This window comes from Ptychodera flava, chromosome 4 (genome assembly GCF_041260155.1).
Source record: "Ptychodera flava strain L36383 chromosome 4, AS_Pfla_20210202, whole genome shotgun sequence".
Taxonomy (NCBI): domain Eukaryota; kingdom Metazoa; phylum Hemichordata; class Enteropneusta; family Ptychoderidae; genus Ptychodera; species Ptychodera flava.
The window spans coordinates 25046748-25070200 of record NC_091931.1 but is presented as its reverse complement, the minus strand read 5'-3'; the positions used below and the strand labels follow the sequence as shown (position 1 = coordinate 25070200).

General features: G+C 38.1%; 1 protein-coding gene and 1 long non-coding RNA gene across 2 annotated transcripts; one reads left to right on the top strand and one right to left on the bottom strand.

Moving 5' to 3' along the window:
- Positions 1-1053: 1053 nt before the first annotated feature.
- On the bottom strand, positions 1054-14061 carry LOC139131266 (monocarboxylate transporter 12-like). Its single transcript, XM_070697257.1, has 5 exons — positions 13890-14061; positions 6649-6909; positions 5408-5551; positions 2159-3106; positions 1054-1414 (listed from the first exon to the last, which is right to left on the bottom strand). The coding sequence occupies exons 2-5, from the start codon at positions 6842-6844 to the stop codon at positions 1251-1253; spliced, it is 1452 nt and encodes a 483-aa protein (XP_070553358.1). The 5' UTR covers positions 6845-6909; positions 13890-14061; the 3' UTR covers positions 1054-1250.
- A 1923-nt stretch (positions 14062-15984) lies between these two features.
- On the top strand, positions 15985-23278 carry LOC139131265 (uncharacterized). Its single transcript, XR_011552091.1, has 4 exons — positions 15985-16485; positions 17361-17519; positions 19663-20410; positions 23045-23278. It is a non-coding gene; the product is annotated as an uncharacterized lncRNA (long non-coding RNA).
- The last annotated feature ends 175 nt before the right edge of the window (positions 23279-23453 follow it).

Genomic DNA, 23453 nt, shown 5'->3' with positions numbered 1-23453 from the left:
TGAAGACAAGAGAACATCTGCCCTCCTTACGTCAGGCAAATGGCCATCTGCCCTCGGGCACATCCTAGTCCATGAGCCAATGTTTTGGCTATAACACGTCAAAGAGTCGCGCACGCTCGTACAAAACGTCTACCGCTCAGTGAAGACACAGGCGACCCAATAGGTTCTGAGTTTTTCAAACTGTTTTCTCTATCATTTTCTCTTCTTTCTTCATGCTCTGAATGATCGGAATAAATAAAATAAATGGTTTATATAACCTAACCTAGCCTCTGTGACTCTTTATTTATTTTACACTCCATTACAAGGACGTATATCTCTCATACACACATGCTGTAATTAATTAGTCAACACAACTAATTATGTTAATCCGTGGACTTATCAGGGATTTTACGGGTTGGTCAACATCGCGAAAGATAGGAATGGTTACTAAAACGGCTCCTTTTTCATTAACATCACTATCTTTCCGATGTTGACCATCCTCTGATAAGTCCACGGATTAGCATAATTAGTTGTGTTGACTAATTAATTACAGCATGTGTGTATGAGAGATATACGTCCTTGTAATGGAGTGTAAAATAAATAAAGAGTCACAGAGGCTAGGTTAGGTTATTAACCATTTATTTTATTTATTCCGATCATTCAGAGCATGAAGAAAGAAGAGAAAATGATAGAGAAAACAGTGTGAAAAACTCAGAACCTATTGGGTCGCCTGTGGTGAAGAACGCGCGCATATGCGCCCCACACGATGCAATGACATCTTAATCTGTTTATGATCCGTTTATCTATACTCATCACCCGACCGACACTGAGTCAAACAGGTTAAATTACAATTTTTTGCTGGAAATGACCATGTCATCCACAATAATTGACTTAGGTGATCCTGTGTTTACAAAATTCTTCACGAAAAATTGAAAAGCAACGTTGCCACTCTTGATTTGCTCGTAAACAAGGAGATCTTTAAACACGGTCCCTTTTGTGGAGAGACCGAGCTTTAAAATAGAAGATTTCAGTGATAACCATGGAAAAAACGATGACACGATAAGAAGCGCCTTAGACGTTTCAATATCATTTAATTTCAAGGTCAATACAAAGTATACTGCATTTTTTAGGTAACCGTCAGTTTATTGCTGAAGTCCAAAGTTGTCTGATGCACCATGTACTGGTACATATACAGATAATTGAAGACGCCATTTTCTTTTCACGAGAGTTGTTCTGAAATGTTGGGTTACGTCACATAACGGCGCGCAGAATCACTGTGTTTCTTCCTGTCTCGCAGCATGCAAATCGGAACTACTTTTGACGTGCCTCTGTTGGAGTTTGTACACAAGCAAGCAAAGAATTGCACTTATCAGGAGGAAGGCGTCTGTTAAGAAGAAAGGATGACGCGCATCTTCGGTCACGTCATAGATCTTACCTGCAAAGACAAGACTAAACATAGTCAAATCATTCATCTACTTACAATGGGAATAGATGATAAGTTAGTGGTTGCCTTTTGGCACAGCTCAAGTTGATGTGAGCGCAAGCGCGCGCATTTGGATGTGTGTATAACATAAACACTGATTACTTCGATTGCAAAGTGATATATATATACATATATATATATATATATATATATATATATATATATATATATATATATATATATATATATATATATATACGGTATATATACGGTAAAAATTGAAAACAAATAGTCTGTGATGATCGCTACAGATAACACATGTAGCGTTTAACTCTGAGTAATGCCTAAGTCCTGTTTCCTTCTTGTTATAAGTTTTTTATCGTAAATCGCTCTGCCATACAGGCATTGAGCACTGTTTTACACCGTGAAGATTTCTGAACTGTTTAGGATATATATATATATATGTGTGTGTGTGAGTGTGTGTTTGAGAAAAGGGGATATAATAATAATATACAGAGAGAGAAAGAGAGAGAAGTGTATGTGTGTGTGTGTGTGGCTGTGTGTGTGTGTGTGTGTGGTGTGTGTGTGTGTGTGTGTGTGTGTGTTAAGCAGGGATGATACCCGCAAAGATGGACAGATAAGCAAACACTCTCAAAAGACATAAATTGACATACAATAGTGCATTGACATCATGTAAAAAAGTGCAGCAAGTTCATCGAGTTCATGAAGAGACAGTCATACTTGTATTTCTCTTACCTGCCACAGGTATCGTTACACCGGCCAAATTCAACGTTGCGACAAGTAAACCCAGTGCGCTTGGAAGGTCTCCTGGTTCAACAAAATTTCTTGCAGAAACAATAGCGAGAGGAACAATGGTTCCTTGGGCCAAGCCCAGCACTGCGCATGACGTCATCATCACAGCATACTTCGTTGTAAAAGTTAATACAATGTTGGAGATTGTACTGGCCGTCATCATCAACGTCAACAGTAGGAGCGGAGAGATATATCCTCGGTCAATGAACCAGCCGTGAATCAATCGACTGAACATGCTACACGCGCCAACACACGTCATAAGCGCGGAAGCATCGATACGAGGAATGCCAAGGTCAACTGCGCGGACAACAATCCAAAGTGAGTTTGACACGATGTAAACACAGTAGGAAAGTAAACTGAAGATGAATATTCCGTATATAGGGTATTTCCTGAAAAGAAAACATCCCGTAAGTCGGCTTACGATTGAACATTTCTTAGACAAGCAAGGTCTCGCCGGTTCCTCTTCCGAATCTTCGACAAGGGCTACAGTCTTATTATCTCTGTCTGTATCAGAAGCGGATTCTATTGCAGCTGGTACTCCATCTTTTGAAAGCTGATCACTCTTTTCCTGGCAAACATCTTTATCTTCCTGACTTGAGGGCTCCCTATTATTCTTTTCTTCGAGATGAACATTCTCCGTCTTCGTGGTGGCCTTAAACGGAGGTTTCATGCTGACAGCACAAACACACAGATTGGCGGAGAAGCCGGTTAACACGATGAAGGCACCATGCCATCCGTAGTGCTCGATCAAAATCACAACCAATGGAGGTAAGACCATGGTACCACATCCTGACCCCATTCCAGCGAGTCCATTGGCAAATGCATAACCATCTGTAAAATACCGTGGGATGGTTGAAAGACCACAAATGTGGGCAACATTTAGACCAATTCCTGAAGTGACAAGTGAAAAATTTCATATTTTAGCACATCATATTTTCAGAATTTCACCTTATCATCGGTTGGATTCACAATCGAATAAAAATATGCCCATCGCATATTGCTCTGCCTGTTTGATTGATTCCTATTTGAGAAGAGAACAAACCAATTTTAAACACAAAGACGAATGATATATGTGGAGACCGCGAAGCGCTTTATTAAATGCCTCGATGTGAGTGTAAATCAGTGCATTGATTTGAATAAGAACATACTGGGAGTTAGCGGGCTGTGTGACCAATGTACAGACAGATTTCCATAGTTATCGGTCCGGTTAAGCCAACAGACACTTAACGCTAGATGTAAAACATCCATGCGCACACTGCTATGTTGACTTTCGTTAAAATATGTTTGATGCTGGTCGATTATGGTAAAACTGTTTGAGAATGCCCTGCATTTAACTACATGTAATATAGCGTTAACTATGAACGGCCATGTAATAAAAATATTATTGCCTCATATATGGTTTTATGTGCCCTTGCAGCAGATGACAATTTGCTGACATAACGTCGGGCAAATTATCAGCTGCTTTACGGCACATAAACCCATTCAGGCGATAATATATAATATTGAACTGCTGGTGCATGCAAATAGAGCAGTCAGATTATTCAGGCAATAACAAAGTCTGGTGAGGACGATGAGCATGTCCAGGGTCTGATCTAGTCGAGTTAATCGACATCGATCAGGTGTAACACAATAGAAATTCAAACAAAAGACCGCCGATGGCGCTTGCACATAATGACCGCCTAGTATTATCGGCATTTATCAACAACCCCACTCACTGTGAATTAGACAGACCACGAAGTCAATGTGCAACATATAGCTGAAAGACTATTTTTCACATTGTAATTTTAAGCCCATTTTTGTGAGAAAGGGACATGTATATGTATTTGGAGAAAAAAGCAGAAAACATATTTGTAAATGGTTTGTTGAGTGACAATCATGTATGCATCTCTTGAAAAATTTCGGGCTTATAAGGTATAACAGTAGTGTAAGAATAATGAGGTTAGAATAAATTAGTAAAGCTAAGTTGACAGTAATTAAGATTACAAAATTATACACTAAGCTAAGGAAATCTGAATGAAATAAATGTTGAAAGTAGTAATTGAAGCTAAGATAGGAATAAACTGAATTACTGCTAAAAGGTTGGTAGAAGGCCACCACAGGAATTGGTCAATACCATGGTGTTGGAAACGTAAAGCCAATCTCGCCTGCCACCCTTATTACAAAAAGGTCTATAAATTTTAATCAATTTAAGGGGGAAAGATGATTAAGAAGGGCAGCAAAGTCATGGTCATCTTTTTGTCTAATACCTTGTGTAAGTTCATGAACTTCACATAAATCTTGCTATAGATTTGTTGCTAATGGGCAATAACTGTGTTTCAGATCATTTGAGAGCAATCCATCCATGACAGGTTTTAATTGTAATATAGCTTCTATTTAAAGGAGAGAAACTTCTCAAATAATTTTTGTTCCCTGTAATTTCCTGTGAGAACACACGGACAGATGCTCAGGACAGATGCTGGTGCTAGCTTGATAACTAACCTAACACTTGTAACTTCATTGTCTAAGAGTAAAGACTGTAACATGTGACGTCCTGGATACTTAATCTCTGGAATGTGAATGTCAAAGTCTGTATATTGACTCAAGGATGTTTACTCAAGATTGAAGTGAGCAGATATGAGATAATATGACAAATGCCTAGGGTCGTCTCAAATGTGAGAATCTAAAATATGAAATATGATTTTTTATCGCTTTTGTTGCCCAAAAGAGCGTGGAAATCTCTGATACTTCAAATCAGCCATCCTGCATATTTCTAACATTCATCAAAACCACATTTCTGTTCGACAACTCATAAAACAGTCCAAAATGCAGGATTGGTGTACCTTCCAAAACTACATATATGAAAGACCCCTAAAAATCAATAAGTTAAAAAGGGGGTTAGCAATTTCCCAAAACTATCTAACCGCTACTCCGTTTAACTCCATTTTTAGGAATCGGAACCTTGAACACAATCTGAATATCTGTACCAAATATCAACGCAGTCTATTCAGTGGTTTTTGACTTTTTTGTCGTTTACGGAAAATTATCAATGGACGACGTCAACTCAACCCATCACAATAACATGATGATGACCTACGGTCATTATGTTAATAATGAGAGATTATTATTATTCACAATACACTCCCAATGCACTCTGGTATTAACTATGTTATTGTGTTCATGATTTCAAGATAGCTTGTACAAGTAAACACTCACCGTTTAATATCCCAAATGTTACGATTAAGTGTGGCACACTTTCGGCAAAAACCGATAATCCGATGGCTGCAGTGTGTAAGATAGCCGAGAACAATGCCACTTTCCGAGCGCCATATTTTGACACTGCGTATCCTGCTGCTGGCCCTGAAAGTATAAATGACAAATGCTTAAATAATGCATGATAAATATAAACCATAAATTCAATAGGCTATTCATTTGTTTGTAAAATTAGGGCCCATGCAATCAAAATAACTATAAATTCAAGGGGACTTTCAAGGACGAGTTCAGCAATTTCTCGGGATCCGTACTTTTCGAGGTCAAAATAAAACATTTTCTAGATATAATTTTATGATTTATCATTATAAGATATAATTTTATCTATCATTTTCACGACATCGTGGCCTATAATTTTGTTGTGTTTTCTAAAAAGGTGCGTTGCTTAGCGATTTCTATAACTCAATTACATCTTCATCTCAAATTATAGAGATCAGATATATGATAAAGGATCATTCAACACGATCAGTTGGCTTACTTGCATGTTATAGCATGTGCGTACGAGTGCGATTGAAATTCGAAAAAAAAACCGCGTTCCCGGGTGCGGCCAGCGGTAGAATGACGCTGATGGTAGAAAGACCCCTCGGTATGATATTCGGTTTGTAGTTTCAGTAGAGAAAACGCCCATGCATTAGCTACCGACGGTCTCTTCTCTCGTTACTCGGCGCATTAATTGCAATCCTTGATAATTTGAACTCAGACCGCAACAATCAGTCCAAAGACATTGGCTCATCACTTATGCGTCGATCTCATCCGCATCCCTAATCATTTTGATGCTGTCGGCGAGGTTTTCAAGTTCTGTGAGCACGTGGAAATGTTCAGAATCTGCTCTGTCATCACTTGCAGTGTATGTAATCAGGACTCAATGCCAGTACAAGTTAACTATAGTGGAAAACGTCTTGGGAAACGTCTTGCCAAAAAATCCGAGGAACAATATCTTTTCTCTAGCCTCTAAATTTGTTTAATCATGACAAAATTTCCTACTACTCGTGTATCTTTTGGAAAATAAAGTAAACTCTAGCCTGTATTCTTTGAAACACGCGAAGGACTCATTCGTCCGCATGGATGTTTTCGCGGAAAACGTTGTTTGCGATAAAATGTGCAAAACATGTTATTTGAAGTTATAGGGGCAAAAAGGGCAGAAGCCTGAAAACTGGATATTGTATAATAGCGATTTGTTCAATTACCTGTTACTGTTCCACCGATAGCCTCGAACATGAAAATCCAGGAGAAGACGGTAGCGCCCTCTTCGAAATATTCAAGAAATTCGACCATGAAGACACCCTTCGCAACTTCTATCCCGAGGCCGTATAATTGTATGAAGAATGAGCAACCCACTATTAACCATTTCCAATAGTAGTCGGCTTGCCGCTTCTTTGCCATTCTCTGAGGATTGACTGTAGCTTTCAGTTGCTGAAAAGCATCGCGTCTGGTCTCCTACTGGCATGCTGTGGGTTAAAACGTGTATGTTTAGTAGGTTGGGTAAATGTATCTCAAGCCATCAGACACATGCAATTGTGATATAAATGCTTAGAATTGAACCTGTAAATTTAACCTGTAACAAGTCACCCTGCACGTTATATCTCCGTGTTCGTTTTCGCATAAAGGCGCGACATAGGCTTTTTCTTTATTATCGGATAATATCGTCTAAAATGTCTAAGTTAGAGAGTTCCAGGAAAGTGATCTAATAGGGATAATATTATCGACATTATCCGATGAAACAGCGTTTTAGAATTTCCCACCCATATGCTTCTAATATTAGACTCTGACTTAGAAGTTAGATGATAGTAGTAGTATTTATTTATTATTGTGACCTGCAACTCTCAGGTTGCCCAGCCCTATGGACTTATAAGTCACCATTTACATCTTAACAAGTACAATAACAGAAAGTGAGGAATTGATAGTTGATCTATACAAATGAATCGTATCAAAATTAAACATGCAAAATCTCCTTCCTTCTGTAAAACGCCTTTTCAACAAAATTTGCAAGCTGTCTTACTGGACCAGAAAAAAGATAATCCAGCTTCTCTTCATTTTGCATCCTTGAATAGTCGTCAATATTTGACCAAGATGTTGTTGAAGTATTTCATCATATTGGTGACAATCAAAGAGAAAATGACTTTCATCCTCAATAACATTCATGTTACAAAATCTACAAAGTCGATCATTTAGTGGTTCACGTCTAAATCTACCTATTTCAATACGAAGTGGTAGGATACCCATACGCAACTGAGCAATTAAAGACCGCTGACTTCGACTTAAGTTGTGCGTTACATATTTTTCTACTTTGTAATTGAACTTAAATTTAATTTAAGTTCGCAGCTTCGGTTTATGATGAATATTCTCCAACCATGTTTCACAGGTTTTCCGCAAGATTTTCTCCTTAATTACATTAACATTCAAGTCAAAAAGTACATCTTCATGCAAATCAATATCATCTATGATTTTATATATTTCTCAGGACCAGTTATTGCAATTCAGCGAATAATCCCACAGAAATACTCTCTTGGTTATTCTATGTTCATCTAAATTAGTCAAATGTTTCCATAATCTCAACATATTCAGAAATCTACGATCTCTACATGAACTCCATCCTGTATCACCCATAACAGCTGGGAGGGGAGAGAATCTGTGAATTCCTAGATAAAATCTCAGAGCTCTATTTTGAACCGATTGACACTTATCAAGTTTTGAAAATCCCCAAACACCAGAGCAATAGTCGAGAATCGGTATAACACTTGCTTCATACATTTTTGTATATGTTCTAAAAGCCCTATTTTCAACCCCTTAAATTTAACATTGAGGGCTCCTAGAGCTCGACTTGCGGCTTCGGAAGTTACATCCACAGTTACCGTATAATCTAGAAATTCATTCAGTACCACTCCCAAATATTTATAGTTATTAGAATAACTTAAAGATACATCTCCAATATGAAACTCAAAGTTACTTCTATCAACACCTCTACGTCTGAAATGGAGAGCCTTCGATTTAGCATTATTTACATATATCCTCCATTTCTTACACTATTCATCAATATGATCATCTGCATATAGTAAAATGCTTATATTGTCATTATCAATGTTGACACCTTTACGCATATTTTTAATTTCCATAGCCAAATCATTAATAAACACTGAAAATAAAGTAGGGAAAAGGTTATCACCTTGTCTTACGCCTTGACTAGTAAAAAACCAATATGTTTGAAATCTATTAAGCTTAACAGAAGCTAACGTATCTGTATACATTTCTCTTATACTTTCATACATTTTACCATCAATACCATTCAAAAGTAGTTTGTACAACAATGCATTTCTATCGACACTATCAAACGCCTTTCTCAAATCAATAAATGTTGCAAAAGTAGACAGTCCATATGATCTTGACAACTTCTGTCTTTCCTAAAACCATTTTGCTCATCAACAAATAAATTATTATTTTCTAAATAAATCAAAATTCTAGTATTAATCACAGAACTATACAGTTTAGACACTGTAGACAATAAGCTGATACCTCCACAATTCATCGGAATTCGAGGGTCATTTTTTCTGTCCTTTGGAATCGGACAGATTATTGATTTCTTCCAACTGGTGGGAATTTTACCCGTGTCAAAACAAAGTTGAAATAGCTGAGTTAACACCTCTATTGAAGCTCTGTTTTTCAACACTTCATAGGGAATTTTGTCGACACCAGGCGATTTGCCTCTTTTTGCTTTACGAACTACATTTTCAATTTCTTGAACAGAAAAATTTCTGTTCAATTCATAATTTTCCACATATAATGGATCCCTCATATTACTTTCCAATACACATTTGTCTGAAAAATTCCTCGTCAATGCTGCTTTCATCCGAAGGTTGATACAGGCGAGAAAAATCTTCCTTCCATTTATCCAAAACATAATTAACAAATCTATAACGACATTATCATTATTATACACTTCCATCGGAATAAATTTACCTTTACATCTTTTCGGGCCCGATTTGTTCAGATAATCCCAAAACATTCTCGGATTCGTTGTACAAGCTGACTCAATATCATCAACAAGGCTACTTCTATAATTACGTTCACACTGTCGTAGTTTCTTATCAAAAGCCTGTCTGGAGATTTTAAAATCACTCAAAAGCCTGCGCTTTGTCGTGTTGGATCCATGAAACTGAAGATAAACTCTCTCTTTTTCTCTCATATTATTCCATAGAAGATGCAACTCATCATTCCAGTATGGCTTTTGATGACGAAACCGCTTTTTGGAATCATCTGAACAAATATAGGAGGGAATAAACGAATTCATTTCATCAATAATACAAGTGCACAAATTCTCATAAATATCATCAATTTCCTTTTGTGTATCTCTATAATTTTCAATCTGAGAAATAATATCAATTAAGGCACGTCGTACAACGTCAGAGTCGAGAAAATTCATTGGAGTTTGACAGAGACGAAAACGTTTAATTTTGTTTATATTAGTTGACGGTGACAGGTCATCCCGATGACTAATCGATCCCCTAGGTCGGTCAAGAAAATCAAAAAGTAAAAGAGAATGATCTGGAAGTTTACATCTATCACTAAGAGCATCAAACATGTTATAATTTTCAACAAGTGAAGACATTTTCATAACCGAAAAATTACTACAATATTGTAAACTTTCGTGTGGAATGCAAATATAATCAACCACTGACCGACCTCTGCTTGAAATAGAGGTAAAATCGTTCTTCTCGTTATCAAAACGACCATTTAGAACACAGAGTTTAGTTGTTAGATGATATTATCTATTTTATCCGATAATATCCGATAAAGCTTCATGTCGAGCATCTGCCCCTTCCCCACTCGTCTAATATTAAACTCTAACTTGGATTTTAGACGATATTATCGATTTTATCGGATATTATCCGATAAAACAGCATGTCGGGCATCTGCCTCTTCCCCACTCGTCTAATATTAGACTCTGACTTAAATTTTTGAGGATATTATCGATTTTATAGGATATTATCCGATAAAACAGCATGTCGGGCATCTGCCCCTTCCCCACTCGTCTAATATTAGACTCTAACTTAGATTTTAGACGATATTATCGATTTTATCGTATCCGATAAAACAGCATGTCAAGCATCTGCCCATTCCCCACTCGTCTAATATTAGACTCTTACTTAGATTTTAGACGATATTATCGATTTTATTGGCTATTATCCGATAAAACAGTATGTCGGGCATCTGCCCCTTCTCCACTCGTCTAATATTGGACTCTAAGTTAGATAGCTTAGATAATATTATCCGATAATGCCTATAGTGCCAATGTCGCGGTATCCTCCGTTTTCGTATTTCGTGACCTTTTATTGTTTCAACCATTATCAATGCCTGGACGACCTTTACCCGTGTTTGACATTGTGCTTAACCAAGAGCGATTTGACTTTGCCGGTTGTTCTTAGATAATTATAGACGCATGACTGTGCAGATTCTGACTCAATATAAACTGTGCATTTTAGCATGTTAGACGGGGGAAAGCCAGACACTGTTTTAGGAGAACTTTGGGACACGGTCCCTTCGTGGACGGACCGTGTTTGGCGACATTACCAGCAACGCCCCGAGACAACGCTCAACCGTGACCCTGACGACTAATGTAGGTCATAGAGGCTTGCCGTGTAACTTGTATTACTCAGGTGAATAAAGTACTACGACTTAGAGTATTTCTGTGTACCTGTAGTCTGTGTACCTGTGTAGTGTCTCTTACACTCCGGCGTTCTACCCCTGTCCGTACATATCAAAGCCGTCTATAATCTACCCGCATCACAAACAAGCCACGTTACACAATGATAAAACTGTGTTCTACTAGTCCTTGAAACTGCCATGATGATGAAGCTGATGCTAATGGAAAACGTTGTTGATTTCCCACGACCAACTAGAGCACTGCCGAATTAAATATCTGTTCCACATTTTATTATAAAGAGCTATCGAGGAAATTGGTCGACTCCTCGTGAAGTGCGAAATTTTGAAATTTTGAACTTTTGTTCACTGCATGAGCAGGTTCAAAACCACCCTCACAGGGATTCTGAAGGAAGACATTTTACATAACCATGGCATAACCATTGATTCAAGATGCAGCGGAAAGACAAGTCATGTGTGTGGGCGACAAACCACAGACCCAAGTTTTCTACAGAGTGTATGGACAAATGATAAATCGACAATAAAACAACTTTGCACTCCTTTTACTGAAGCAATCGCACAGGGCATACTGCAGAAATTTATCCGAACACTAGATTGCCCGAATCTAAGATTTATAAAATAAGAACGCATTTCAATGCATCATGCAAAACAAACCTTCCTGAAAATCCAAAAGTATGCATTGCTTATAATGCGCCAGACTGAAATGTGATCTCGGAATGATTAACAGTAACGAACAAAAGAATGCCAACGACTGCGAAAGCAGCCATGAATCCCTGTATCGCAACGCAAATACCTGTTACGAACCGTTTCACAAATTTGGATGTCAACTGTATTGGCACAATGCATTACAAGACTGCGGCACACTCAACAACTGAACAATGAAGTGCATTAAACTGTGGGGCAAAACAAATACTGAACTTCAGAAGTGTACAAACAAAAGCACTAGCGGGACAAACCTATGACCGGACGAGATAATATTTCTGCATTTAAGAAACATCACGTTGTTTGAAACCGCGTGAATTGAACTCCCTCTGTTATTGATTATTCATATTAAGTTCGGTTGGGCACTCAGTGTAATGCATTATCACTATTGACATTGTACTGTCGTATGGAGGCATTCTGTCTTCTATGAAACGTTTACTCGTAAATATTCACTGAATAAATACCAATAATCAGTACACATTTGCCGTATAAAACTCTCTTTCTGTAGATGAACGCAAGTATATATAACGAGATTACGTAATCACTGAAAAATGACAAAAGAAAACCTGGAGAAAGTGTAAACAATGAGTCAGGTGAATCAAAGCATAGACAGTAGAAGCTGAAGTGTCTATGATTGAAGAGTGTCCTTGATGCATGCGTGTATGAAAGAGAAAACTGCGCAAGTGCACGGACGTAAACACCTTCTGAGTGAGATGACAGAAATCGTTAGAGGCAGACTGTGGCACTGTGACTGCATATACTGCATGTCTCGTGGCAACTGTTGAAGCCTTCGGGGAATGAAAATCTCAGGGCTGGAAACAGCAAAATCTGAGGAAAACTATTCCAAAAGCAAGAGAGCAATAGCCATAAACTATACGTCCTTTAGATAGCTGCTACGTTCTGTCCTATTGTCATAGGCTACACCTGCATAAGTTAAAGCCCCCACAAATATTCAATGGAAAACAAAAGAATGACAAACTGTTAATTGGCTGTTGACACATTCGTTAATGCGAGAACCTGGGATTGAGAAGACAGTTAATATACTTACTAAACTACGCGTACAGCCACAAAGAAATAAATAATATACTGATATATGCGCAAAATAATCGCTGGCCGCTAACACTTTGCCAAGTTAGCGATTAGCGATACCAAAGGTATAATAAATCGATCCTAAACTAAAGTGCTGTGGAAGGGCATCCGTCCATTTTCACTCTAGCGATATCCGCTGAGTCATTTCTGTAAATATTTCATTTAAGGAAATTCGGAATAATAGCCAGAAGTTAATGCTCAACGGGTAGACTACACATAGGCACATATATTATCAAACAGTAAATCAAAACTTTATTTTAGATCGGTTTTCATTTTTAAATCTAACACAGTGACTCAGCAGAATGCAACGCGCTGAACACAAATGAGTGGGAGTTGCCAAATTACTTTTTAACCCGTGATATCAAGCAATTGATTAATGCTTTCTTTACAGTTTGTCATGAAGGGACTGTGAAAAAAGACAATATGATTTGTTGATTTTTAATTAAGAAAAACAAGTTACGACAGTGACCTTGTAGTGCAGACGGGACCGTGGAGCGAGAGTATTTTGATCCAATAACCGACTGACATCGGAATCTGTTTTTTGACCCGGGTTTTCCAATTTTCAACTGTTCCACGCACTTACACAGTCAGCTATTTAGCAATCCAGTAATTTCGGACAGAGCGCGAATTGATCTGTTTGCTTTGCTGCATGAGTATGCATGCAATGTCGAACTGACCCGTCGCTGAATGGCCTGGGTCACTCTGACACCGGTGCGCTGTGCGGCCTACAGTATAGTATTCGTGTTACTCTGCGCACTGAGCAAGAGCAGAGTATATTAACCTGCCCTGTTTCCATGCATATATGTATACCATGCCAAATTTGTCGTATCCTGTGAGATCGGGGTGTGTTCGTACAGCTTATTTGCACTATTCCCCGGGACTTAACCTTGTTGGCGCCGGTCTGCAGTGCTTAGGTGTAAAGCATATGATCAGGCCGAGAGCCGCTTCCATTCCACTCACAAGACCTGCCACACGTACTTACCAGTTATGTCCTGCACTAGCTGTAGACTAGCCTGGTTGGCGTTTCTCTTGATGTCTCGGTGAACTGTTACAAAAGTATCATAATTCAGTGTTGACTGCGTCTGACACGGTAGGAAACGAAAACGGCGACGCTTAGATTATCGCGGGCTTCGCTATTGTTGCTATGGGTGCTACGCAATCGAATGTTGTGCTACGTAAGGTCAAAGGTCAAGCTTATATAACTGCAGGTAAACGTAAGCGTCAGCTGCTGCAAAGAAACACAGCCGCAGGTGAACGGATACACGTGGTCTGCTGTGTGGTATGCATTAGAAAAGTAGAAAGTCGGGAAACGGAATGGCCACTCTACGCACATATCGGGTTCTCAGACGGATTTTCCTCACAAAAAAGTCACTATTTAATAAACCAGCATCAAGACACTGAAGATCCACAGGACCAACAGCACTGCAATCATTAGATTGGTCTGGAAGTTATGATGATGGATCATTATTATAGCAGCCTTACCTGTGTCAGTGTGTGCCTATTTATAGCTATATCTTCGTTACCCTTGTAAAGTATTCCAAAAATAAGGCTCAGATCTGTTAATTACCCACCCTAGTTTGTTGTTGTTTGATCACCGAAGCGACTCTAAGGATTGGACTAAACAAGTCCGAACAGCGCAGGTAAAATGACAGATGTGAACGGGTTTCTTTAGAATACTGTATAGTAAGGGGGGTAATAGGTATACTGACACAGGTATGGTTTGTATGACAAAATATTTAATAAAATAAATGAAATTTATTCATCGTAACTTCTAGACTAATGCATTGTTTGCTGTACGTACACTCTTAAAAGTTTGTACCGTGCCATGAAGGTGCGACTTTGGTGTTCCATTTACTGTAATTTCATGATGTAGTAAACTAAGTGAGATTGTGCAGGTAGAATAAGACTAGTGCTATCTCTTATTAATGTAACGATGTTATCGATTTTATCTGATCTTGTCACATAAAACTGCCTGTCGTCTTATTCTGTATAATGTAAGTCTCAAGTGCGGTGTACCAAATTAAACTTGACTCCCTCAAAAACTGTGAATAGTGAATAGTCCTCCGCGATAAATATGTTTTCAGCCTTCAAAATCGCTTTAATTTCCCATCCCTGCAACCAGCAGCGAACGGATCTCAGATGATAACTTGCGTGACAACTCAATGTCGAGTCAACATAGAGGTAATTGTTCCGTGCTGTGCTAATGTGAGTACGTCACGTGATTCCTACATCCGTCTTGTCTCCGACAGCGTATTCAAAGTATATTTATTTCAAAGGCCTTTGCGAGGAATCTGTTCTCTGCACAAAGTTTTTGCTGTGATTGGAAAACTTAACTTTGTCGTAACTGATAAAGAACTGTTTTTTTCTTTTTTTTCTTTCATGTTTTATATCCAATGTACTTCAATTCAAAGGTGGGCTGTACAAAACTCAAAGTAACGCTAACCTGATGGATGCTAACAATTTGAAAAAAAGAATTTACAAATAAGTGTTATTTCATGGCACAAAAGCGGGGAATGGTCATGTTCCGTTATAGATACAATAAAGGATCTATTACATTTAAAATGCAATGAGGGAATTATCGGGCAATTTGCATCTATCATATATTGTCCGAGTCGAAGAACCCGTATGTACCAGTGTTTACAGTGTCTAGCCGTACGTGAGGACACATTAGACGAACTCGTCCCACTTTCTTTTGTCGATGTGAGTATCAAATTTTATTCTTCTTCTATTCACTTCATAACCGAATGTTTTAGACAAGACTATAGCTAGCCATGGCAAAATCCATGTCACAGGTCATACACCAGAATATTTATTTGGTCAAAACATCAGCGAAAGCTTCGAACAAGTCGAGTCCTGTGAACGTCACCGTCGCCATCTTTGTTGAGTTTAACTGTGAGTGACTTACCATGCCAACAGTTTACATTAATTTACAAGAGGTGGGCTCGGACCATAAGAATGAAAGGGGAAAATATTAATCAGGCACATAAGCAATTTGAGATGGACATGTATTACACACATCTGCAAAGAAATCAGTCAACAGTACGTGTGAAATTTCATTTCGTATGTTGTATAAACTGTGAAGTTAGTGGGGACTGTACGTGATATCGCTATACATGTATATCAATATAAATATCAATGTAGATTAGCTATGCTATATTATGATGTTATGCCCTTTGTTTTGTTTGTTTTTGTTTTTTGTATATATTTATCATCAATATAGGCTCACTTCTTTTTAATGTGTATAGTTCATTTCAGATTCCTGTTTGCAATGGTCATGTTATCACTGGTGACATTACCGGTTCTGATGGCGTGTCTCGCCCTAATCACGGCCCACTCAGCCCCCGGTGACTTTAAAATACCATATTATGGTTTAGAAAAAGAGCAAGACGCAGCAATAAACTGGAAGTACGAACTGGAAGAAACAGATTGCGACAAATGTCATATCAATTGCGGCTTTGATGGCATTCAAGAAGGGGATTGGTATTATGATGAAGATATTGGAGGAGAGACTGCCGATGATAAAGAGGACTTGGGAGAAGAAAAGTCAAGAGGAACAAAGAAAATCAGCAGCGAGAGAGGTGAAGTTTACTCTGTCATGTTCATCCTATCCTATAGTGGCATGCAACAGCAGTTTCAGTCACGTTCCGTGCTATTTTTAAAAATAAATTGCGTAAAGCATACACGATGCCTGTATTTGTACACACGGAATACTGCGCAATTTAACACGCCAATCTGGTTCAACTGTCAAATGGATGTAGATATTTACTGCGATCATTTATTTCTGGGAGTCGAACCTGTATGAAGGATGCACAGGAAAGGTTTATGCTTGTGCTTCAATCTGGTTTGAAAAACATCAAAAAGAAATCAAATGTACAGGGTATTAGGTATAATCTCTGAACCACCGAAAGACATTACCACTGGCAGAGCATATAGTAGTATGTGATGCATTGTACCTTCTTTTATCTGACAAATGATCGATTGTAGATACGCATCTTAATCAAACGATTAAATTTGAACAGTCATATGCATGTGTGCGTACGTGTATATGTACGAGTGTTTGTGTCTGTGCATAGTAACATAAATGTATTACATCTAGCATTGTAATTTCCCAAGAGCACATGTATGTATGTATGTATGTATGTATGTATGTATGTATGTATGTATGTATGTATGTATGTATGTATGTATGTATGTATGTATGTATGTATGTATGTATGTATGTATGTATGTATGTATGTGTATATATATATATATATATATATATATATATATATATATATATATATATATATATATATATATATATATATATATATATATATATATATATATAACGGATACAACCCCAAACACAGTTAAAGGTGGTGAAGAAGTACAACTAGTGGTACATGTATGAACTACAACCTTAATGTTCAATGGTGTTAAACTGAGTCATGATCATTTTCGTTCGCAGTAAATAACTGGAAAAAATGGCAGTGCTACGACAAACTTGGATGCTATGTATATTACCCGTACACACGGTATACTTGGTCAAAGGCCAGGAGTATATGCTTGCGGAGAGGTGGTGATTTAGCGAGTATCCACAGTCCTCGTCAGAATGCCTTACTGACAGGTATTTGTGAACGACGCTTGATTTCTGGCGTAGCAGATCTGTTTAAAGGGAAACAGTCGTCGGAACTGCGCCTGTGCGATTTTGTTTACAAACAATGCATTTCGTTCACGATATCCAGATACACCTCATCATTATTTAGCTGCAACACTTAAAGTATATGATGTAAATTATGACAGACATGTTTTAAACTTTCATCAATCACCACCATACCTTGGATACAGTGTTTACATTGGCCGTATGTGTCCCACACGACCTTTTGAGCTTGGTTCTGACGACTGTATCCCTTTAACGATAGATAAACAAAACATTTTTGAACCCGCCGAATGCAAGTGAAAGATGAAGTCCTGGACAAGTAGTTCATACAGTCACAAAAACGGTTTGATGAAAGTATTGAATCTCGTGATAGAAAGACAAACACTATTGGAACTATTTTGGGATTATTGGATCTTCATAATTTTTAAATTTCTCAAAAGTGTTAGGTGCTTTATAGTTAAATGTTGCTTTACAAATTATTCATAAAAACAAGTGTGTAACTTAAAAAGAAAAGCAGATAAGCGTACATTTGCAGATCAGACCGACATGACTTCACTGTCCAATTATCCCAAATTAGTTCCAATCGGGTTGATAATGGTTATCGATAAGTCAGACAGAGGAAAGGGAACAGAAAGGGATTAGTGGCAGACAGAATCAGAGAGAGAGCGTGACTGTGGAAGATTAAAGAAAGACATTACAGGGATAGTTAACCGGGGCATAGACGGAGACCGAGGGAAGAAAATAAACAGACGACCGGCTAACACGAACAGACCATAAATGACAAGCTATAGAAAGGCAGACATTGAGAGAAAAGGTATACTTACATCATGAAAAGTAACACAGATTGACAGGGAAATAACGTACGGCCGAACAAGAACAGAATAGGGCATGCAGTGAGGATAACAGCTTACTTGTCACCGTCATCAATCAATGAATTCGTGCATCAATTGAATTTCGGCGAAATTCAATTGATGCAAATTAAGGTAGTATGCACCTCGAAAGTGAAAGACTTAAACTTCTGCTCTAACTTTCCTCAATGGATCTTTCAATCACTCTCTTTCAAAATCAAGAATAAAAATAGGGGGTCACCGTGCAAATTTTTGTACTAGAGATACAAATTACCCAAGATTTACCGATATTAGAAATTCAAAATGGCCGCCATCCCTGTGTTAACTCTATGTGGAAAAATAAAATTTTTCGAATTTCGAAAAACTAAGCCGTTGAAAAGTTTTCTTTCACCAAGAGCTTTAAAATGAATCCCCACATGTGGTATATCGGAAGAGAATTGTAAAAGTTTGAGAGTTCGAATGTCTGTCCCCGAGGTGCTTTCTACCTTAAATTAAGGGAGAACGCGCCTCGGGACAGATATTTGGACTTGCAAACCTTATTCTTTTCTGATCTACCACTTTTAGGGGTTCATTTGGAAGCTCATCGAGTAAGAAAAACTCACCATTTTAGTGTTTTGAAATATTGATAAATCTTGGGTAATGTGTTTCTCTAGTACCAAATTGTGCAGGTTGAACTCCGATTTTTATTCTTGATTTTGAAAGTGTGTGATGGTTAAGATTCCTTGAGAAAAATTGAGCGAAAGTTTAAGTCTTTTACTTTTGAGGGACATACTGCCTTTGAGTGAATACTTTAGACATGTGAGTAAACAACAAGAAGCTTAAAAGGGACTGAAGTGAAAGTATAAATTTGACATTTGTATTTGAAAACACGCCTTGCATCATGAAGTGAAGATACTGGACATCATGAAGTGAAGATAATTGACTAATTAAAGCACTGAAATAAAAAATAACTCGTTCAAAACATCTTCATGTGCTTAAAGACTCTAATAAGTGCATTATAGTACATTTCAAAATAGCTTGGAATTGAACGTGCGCTTGGGTGATTAGAAAAACGTTTCTGGCGATGGAAAATAACGCCAACTGCATCCATTGTAAACGTTCTCCTTAATTTAACTATACGATCTCCCTATATAAGTTAACTATAGGTTAACCCCAAAGCTTACAAATTTTACATAACGCGAATATAAAAAGAAGTGGGTTACAGGTCTTGCATGTAAACAAACGTAATACACATGCCAACTGCATCTCTTCAACATGCCCAGGATTTACTCATCGCTACGGTAATATGTGGATTGGTTTAAATGACAAGAGCAAAGAGGGTCGTCATGTGTGGACTGATGCATCTTTGGCAAGTAGATCATTAATATTTTTCACTCCTTTTAACCCGCAAAAGTTAAAATCTAAGCGATAATCTTCGACACGAGCAACACTCCTTCCAGCGGTGGGTGACAAGTGAATTTGAATTTCACGAAACGTCATGTGAGTTTCTAGTTGTGACACATTTCCTGTGAAAAGAAGTGCAGAATGCGTCATCCATAGTTTGTGCATCAGTGACTGTGGACTGGCGCTATCAACAGACAATTACGTACTGAAAACCGGCTGCACCCGTTACTTGTTACACTGTTACTTGTCGCGTCGTCAGACAATTTAATGGACGGTACAGTACTCTTCGGCATATAGAGGAAACGAGAGACCTAATCATATTGGTGATTTGAAAGATATGAGACAGTGATATAACCAGCGCTATTGCATCACTGCAGACGCCATGCGTAAAGTTAAGTTAAACGTGTTTGCAACGATGTTTTCCATATGGTATCCGATTAGCAAACCGTTTTGGAGCCTATACTTATTCTACTTTGGCAGGTAAACTATCACAACTGGGGTGAAACTCAGCCGAACAACATGGAGAATCAGGACTGTGTCGAACTTTGCAGTAATGGCCGATGGAATGACATGAGTTGTGACATACGAAGAGGTTTTATTTGTCAAAAACACGATCACTTGTAACAGGTGAGTCATCTCCACTCTCCACCTTAGAAATTATTGTAATAATCTCAAGCGAATAGAATCCTATACCTTCGGGCACACGATCACTAGTTTTGGCACACACACACACACACACACACACACACACACACACACACACACACACACACACACACACACGCACACACACACACACACATATATATATATATATATATATATATATATATATATATATATATATATATATATATATATATATATATATATATATATATATAAGAAACTTGGGTTGACACACACTACCACACCTGATTGTTAGGTTCCAAACGTATTTATTATACCTCAAACACAACGTTTCGCTCTAAATTTAGAGCCTCTTCAGGTGCTGTATACAATAAAAAGTATATGAAATTACAATGGTTGAATTGTGTAGGAAAACGAGCAATGTAGAGTTATAAGTCTTTGAAAATCTGTAAATGTACATGAATGACAGGAGAGAGACTAAAAAATTACAATGGTTGAATTGTATAGGAATTGTACAGGAAAACGAGCAATGTGGAGTTACAAGTATCTTAAAATCTGTAAATGTACATAAATGACAGGAGAGAGACTAACCTCGAAGTTGTGAGTACGGTCAAAACTGTCTGGACCTACGCCGAGAGCTGGAAATTGGCGCGCTGAAGTCCAGGGGGGTCCCTTTAAATACTCAAAAGCTGGTATGTGGGGGCGCTGTTGAAGGCTATGTAAATTTTGGGCGAATATTTAGGCCAGCTGGGGACAGTGTGTCAAGTTTTTTGATCCATTGTGATTCTAAATGTTTGCGTAGTTTGTCATCCTGTTTATTGACTTGTATGATGCCAATTATTGAAATATCACTGATACTGTGTGGATCAGAATTAAAATGTATGGCGACCGGGGTATCTTTTTTATGACGCACTGAGGAGAGGTGGTTATTGAAACGAAGTCTGAGAGATGTTTTAGTTTCCCCAACATATTCAAGTTGTTTATGGCAGCGTTGGCATGTGAGGAGGTATACGACGTTTTTGCTGTTGCAGCTGATGGCATTTCTGATTGTGTATGTTTTCTTGTTGACCGTGCTTTGGAACTGTGATGTATTGAGGGAATATTTGCAAATGTTGCAACCCCTCGTATAGATTGACATTTGGTGAAACCGGGGCTGGATTCACCGGCGTTGTTAATATTCGAGCGGACAAGGAGGTCTTTGAGGTTAACATTGCGTCGATATGATATAATAGGCATATTAGGGATGGCTTCTTTACATCTTGATGACTTATGGAGTGTTGGGAGGTTCGAGGACATGATGAATTTCAAGTTAGGATGACGGGGATTATATGTCGAGACTAGTGGGATGCGACAGTCTCCCTGTTTGTTTTACTGAAGGAGAGCCGGCCTGGGGATTGATTTCGCTCTATTTATTTGTTCTTTGACGAGGTTGTGAGGGTAATCCCGTTCAATCAGCGATTGTTGTAGAATGTTAAGGCGTGTATCACGCCATTCTGGCTCCGAACAAATGCGACAAATGCGTATTGCCAGGCCGTAGGGGACACCTAGTTTCATATGTCTGGGGTGTGCTGACTGAAAATGTAAATATTGATGGGTATCAGTTGGCTTTTCGTACAAGTCCGTCATGATTTTTTGTAATTTTCATGTTCGTACTTTTTATTGTAGAAAACACCTGAAGAAGCTCTAAATTTAGAGCGAAACGTTGTGTTTGAGGTATAATAAATACGTTTGGAACCTAACAATCAGGTGTAGTAGTGTGTGTCAACCCAAGTTTCTTCTATCTTCACCCCACCCACGCTCCACTGGGGATCACCTCAATTCCTACAGTTTCTTATATATATATATATTATATATATATATATATATATATATATATATATATATATATATATATATATATATATATATATATATATATATATTGTAGCTGTTGTAGCACAACCTCGTCCAAACTTCCAGTTGTGTTCCGTCATAGTCACTTAGTAAGTATTTTCTTGATGTTGATACATGCAACGAACAAGTTAGCAGTTTCCAAAAATGTTCAATCGGTTAACAGTTGGGAAAACTGTTGACTTGGGAAGTTAGAAAGTGTCGTCTACGCATGCGCACAGCCTACAACAAGTAAAGAAGATAGAGGTGTCGTCCACGACTGAGACAAGTTATGATAGCTTGCCTGCCTGAGAGACTTTTCGATTTTCCAGCAAAGAAAATTGATGAGATGTGTTACAAAAAACCGCACATAAACTTACCATATTCGGGTAACAACATACATAAGTTTTCCCTCGAGCCTGAGACTTGAATTGCCCAAAGCATGTTACCCCTGACCTACGTACAGCCTCGTGAAACTGCCTGCCTTTTGACGCACCCCTTAGGCCCTCGGGCAATAAACTTATGTCTGCCTAACGACCTGTTAATATATGTAATACTATATACATCGAATTTTTATATGTTGATAACATAGACAATGGCATTCCAATTCCAAATACGGATGTCATGCTCTCTCTCTCTCTCTCTCTCTCTCTCTCTCTCTCTCTCTCTCTCTCTCTCTCTCTCTCTCTCTCTCTCTCTCTCTCTCTCTCTCTCTCTCTCTCTCTCTCTCATACACACCCGATCATTTATCTTTACTTACAGATTGTCGGAAGGACTTCATATGAAGTTCAAGAATGATATTGGAACGGAAAACGCCGCCTGCAGATGATTAAATGAAATCTTTCTGGTATATCTGCGATCATGGCAATTCCCTTCAACATATATTGTGGTTTTTTTCAAGTTTTGTTATTTTATTTTTAGAGTATATCTGTCCGTCCTGTTTTCTGCTTCAAAACTTTACAATTCCAGGATAGTAAAACAATTAAGTCATTGCAATTGGCCAATCATTGCATAAGTTTTCTTGTGTGTGTCCACCCAACCTCATTTGGGATAATTGGATGGTGAAGTAATGTCGATTTAATCTGCAAATGTAACCTCATTCACTTTTCTTTAAGTTACACACTTGTTTTTATAAGTAATTAGTAATACTGTAATATTCATCTATAGGGCA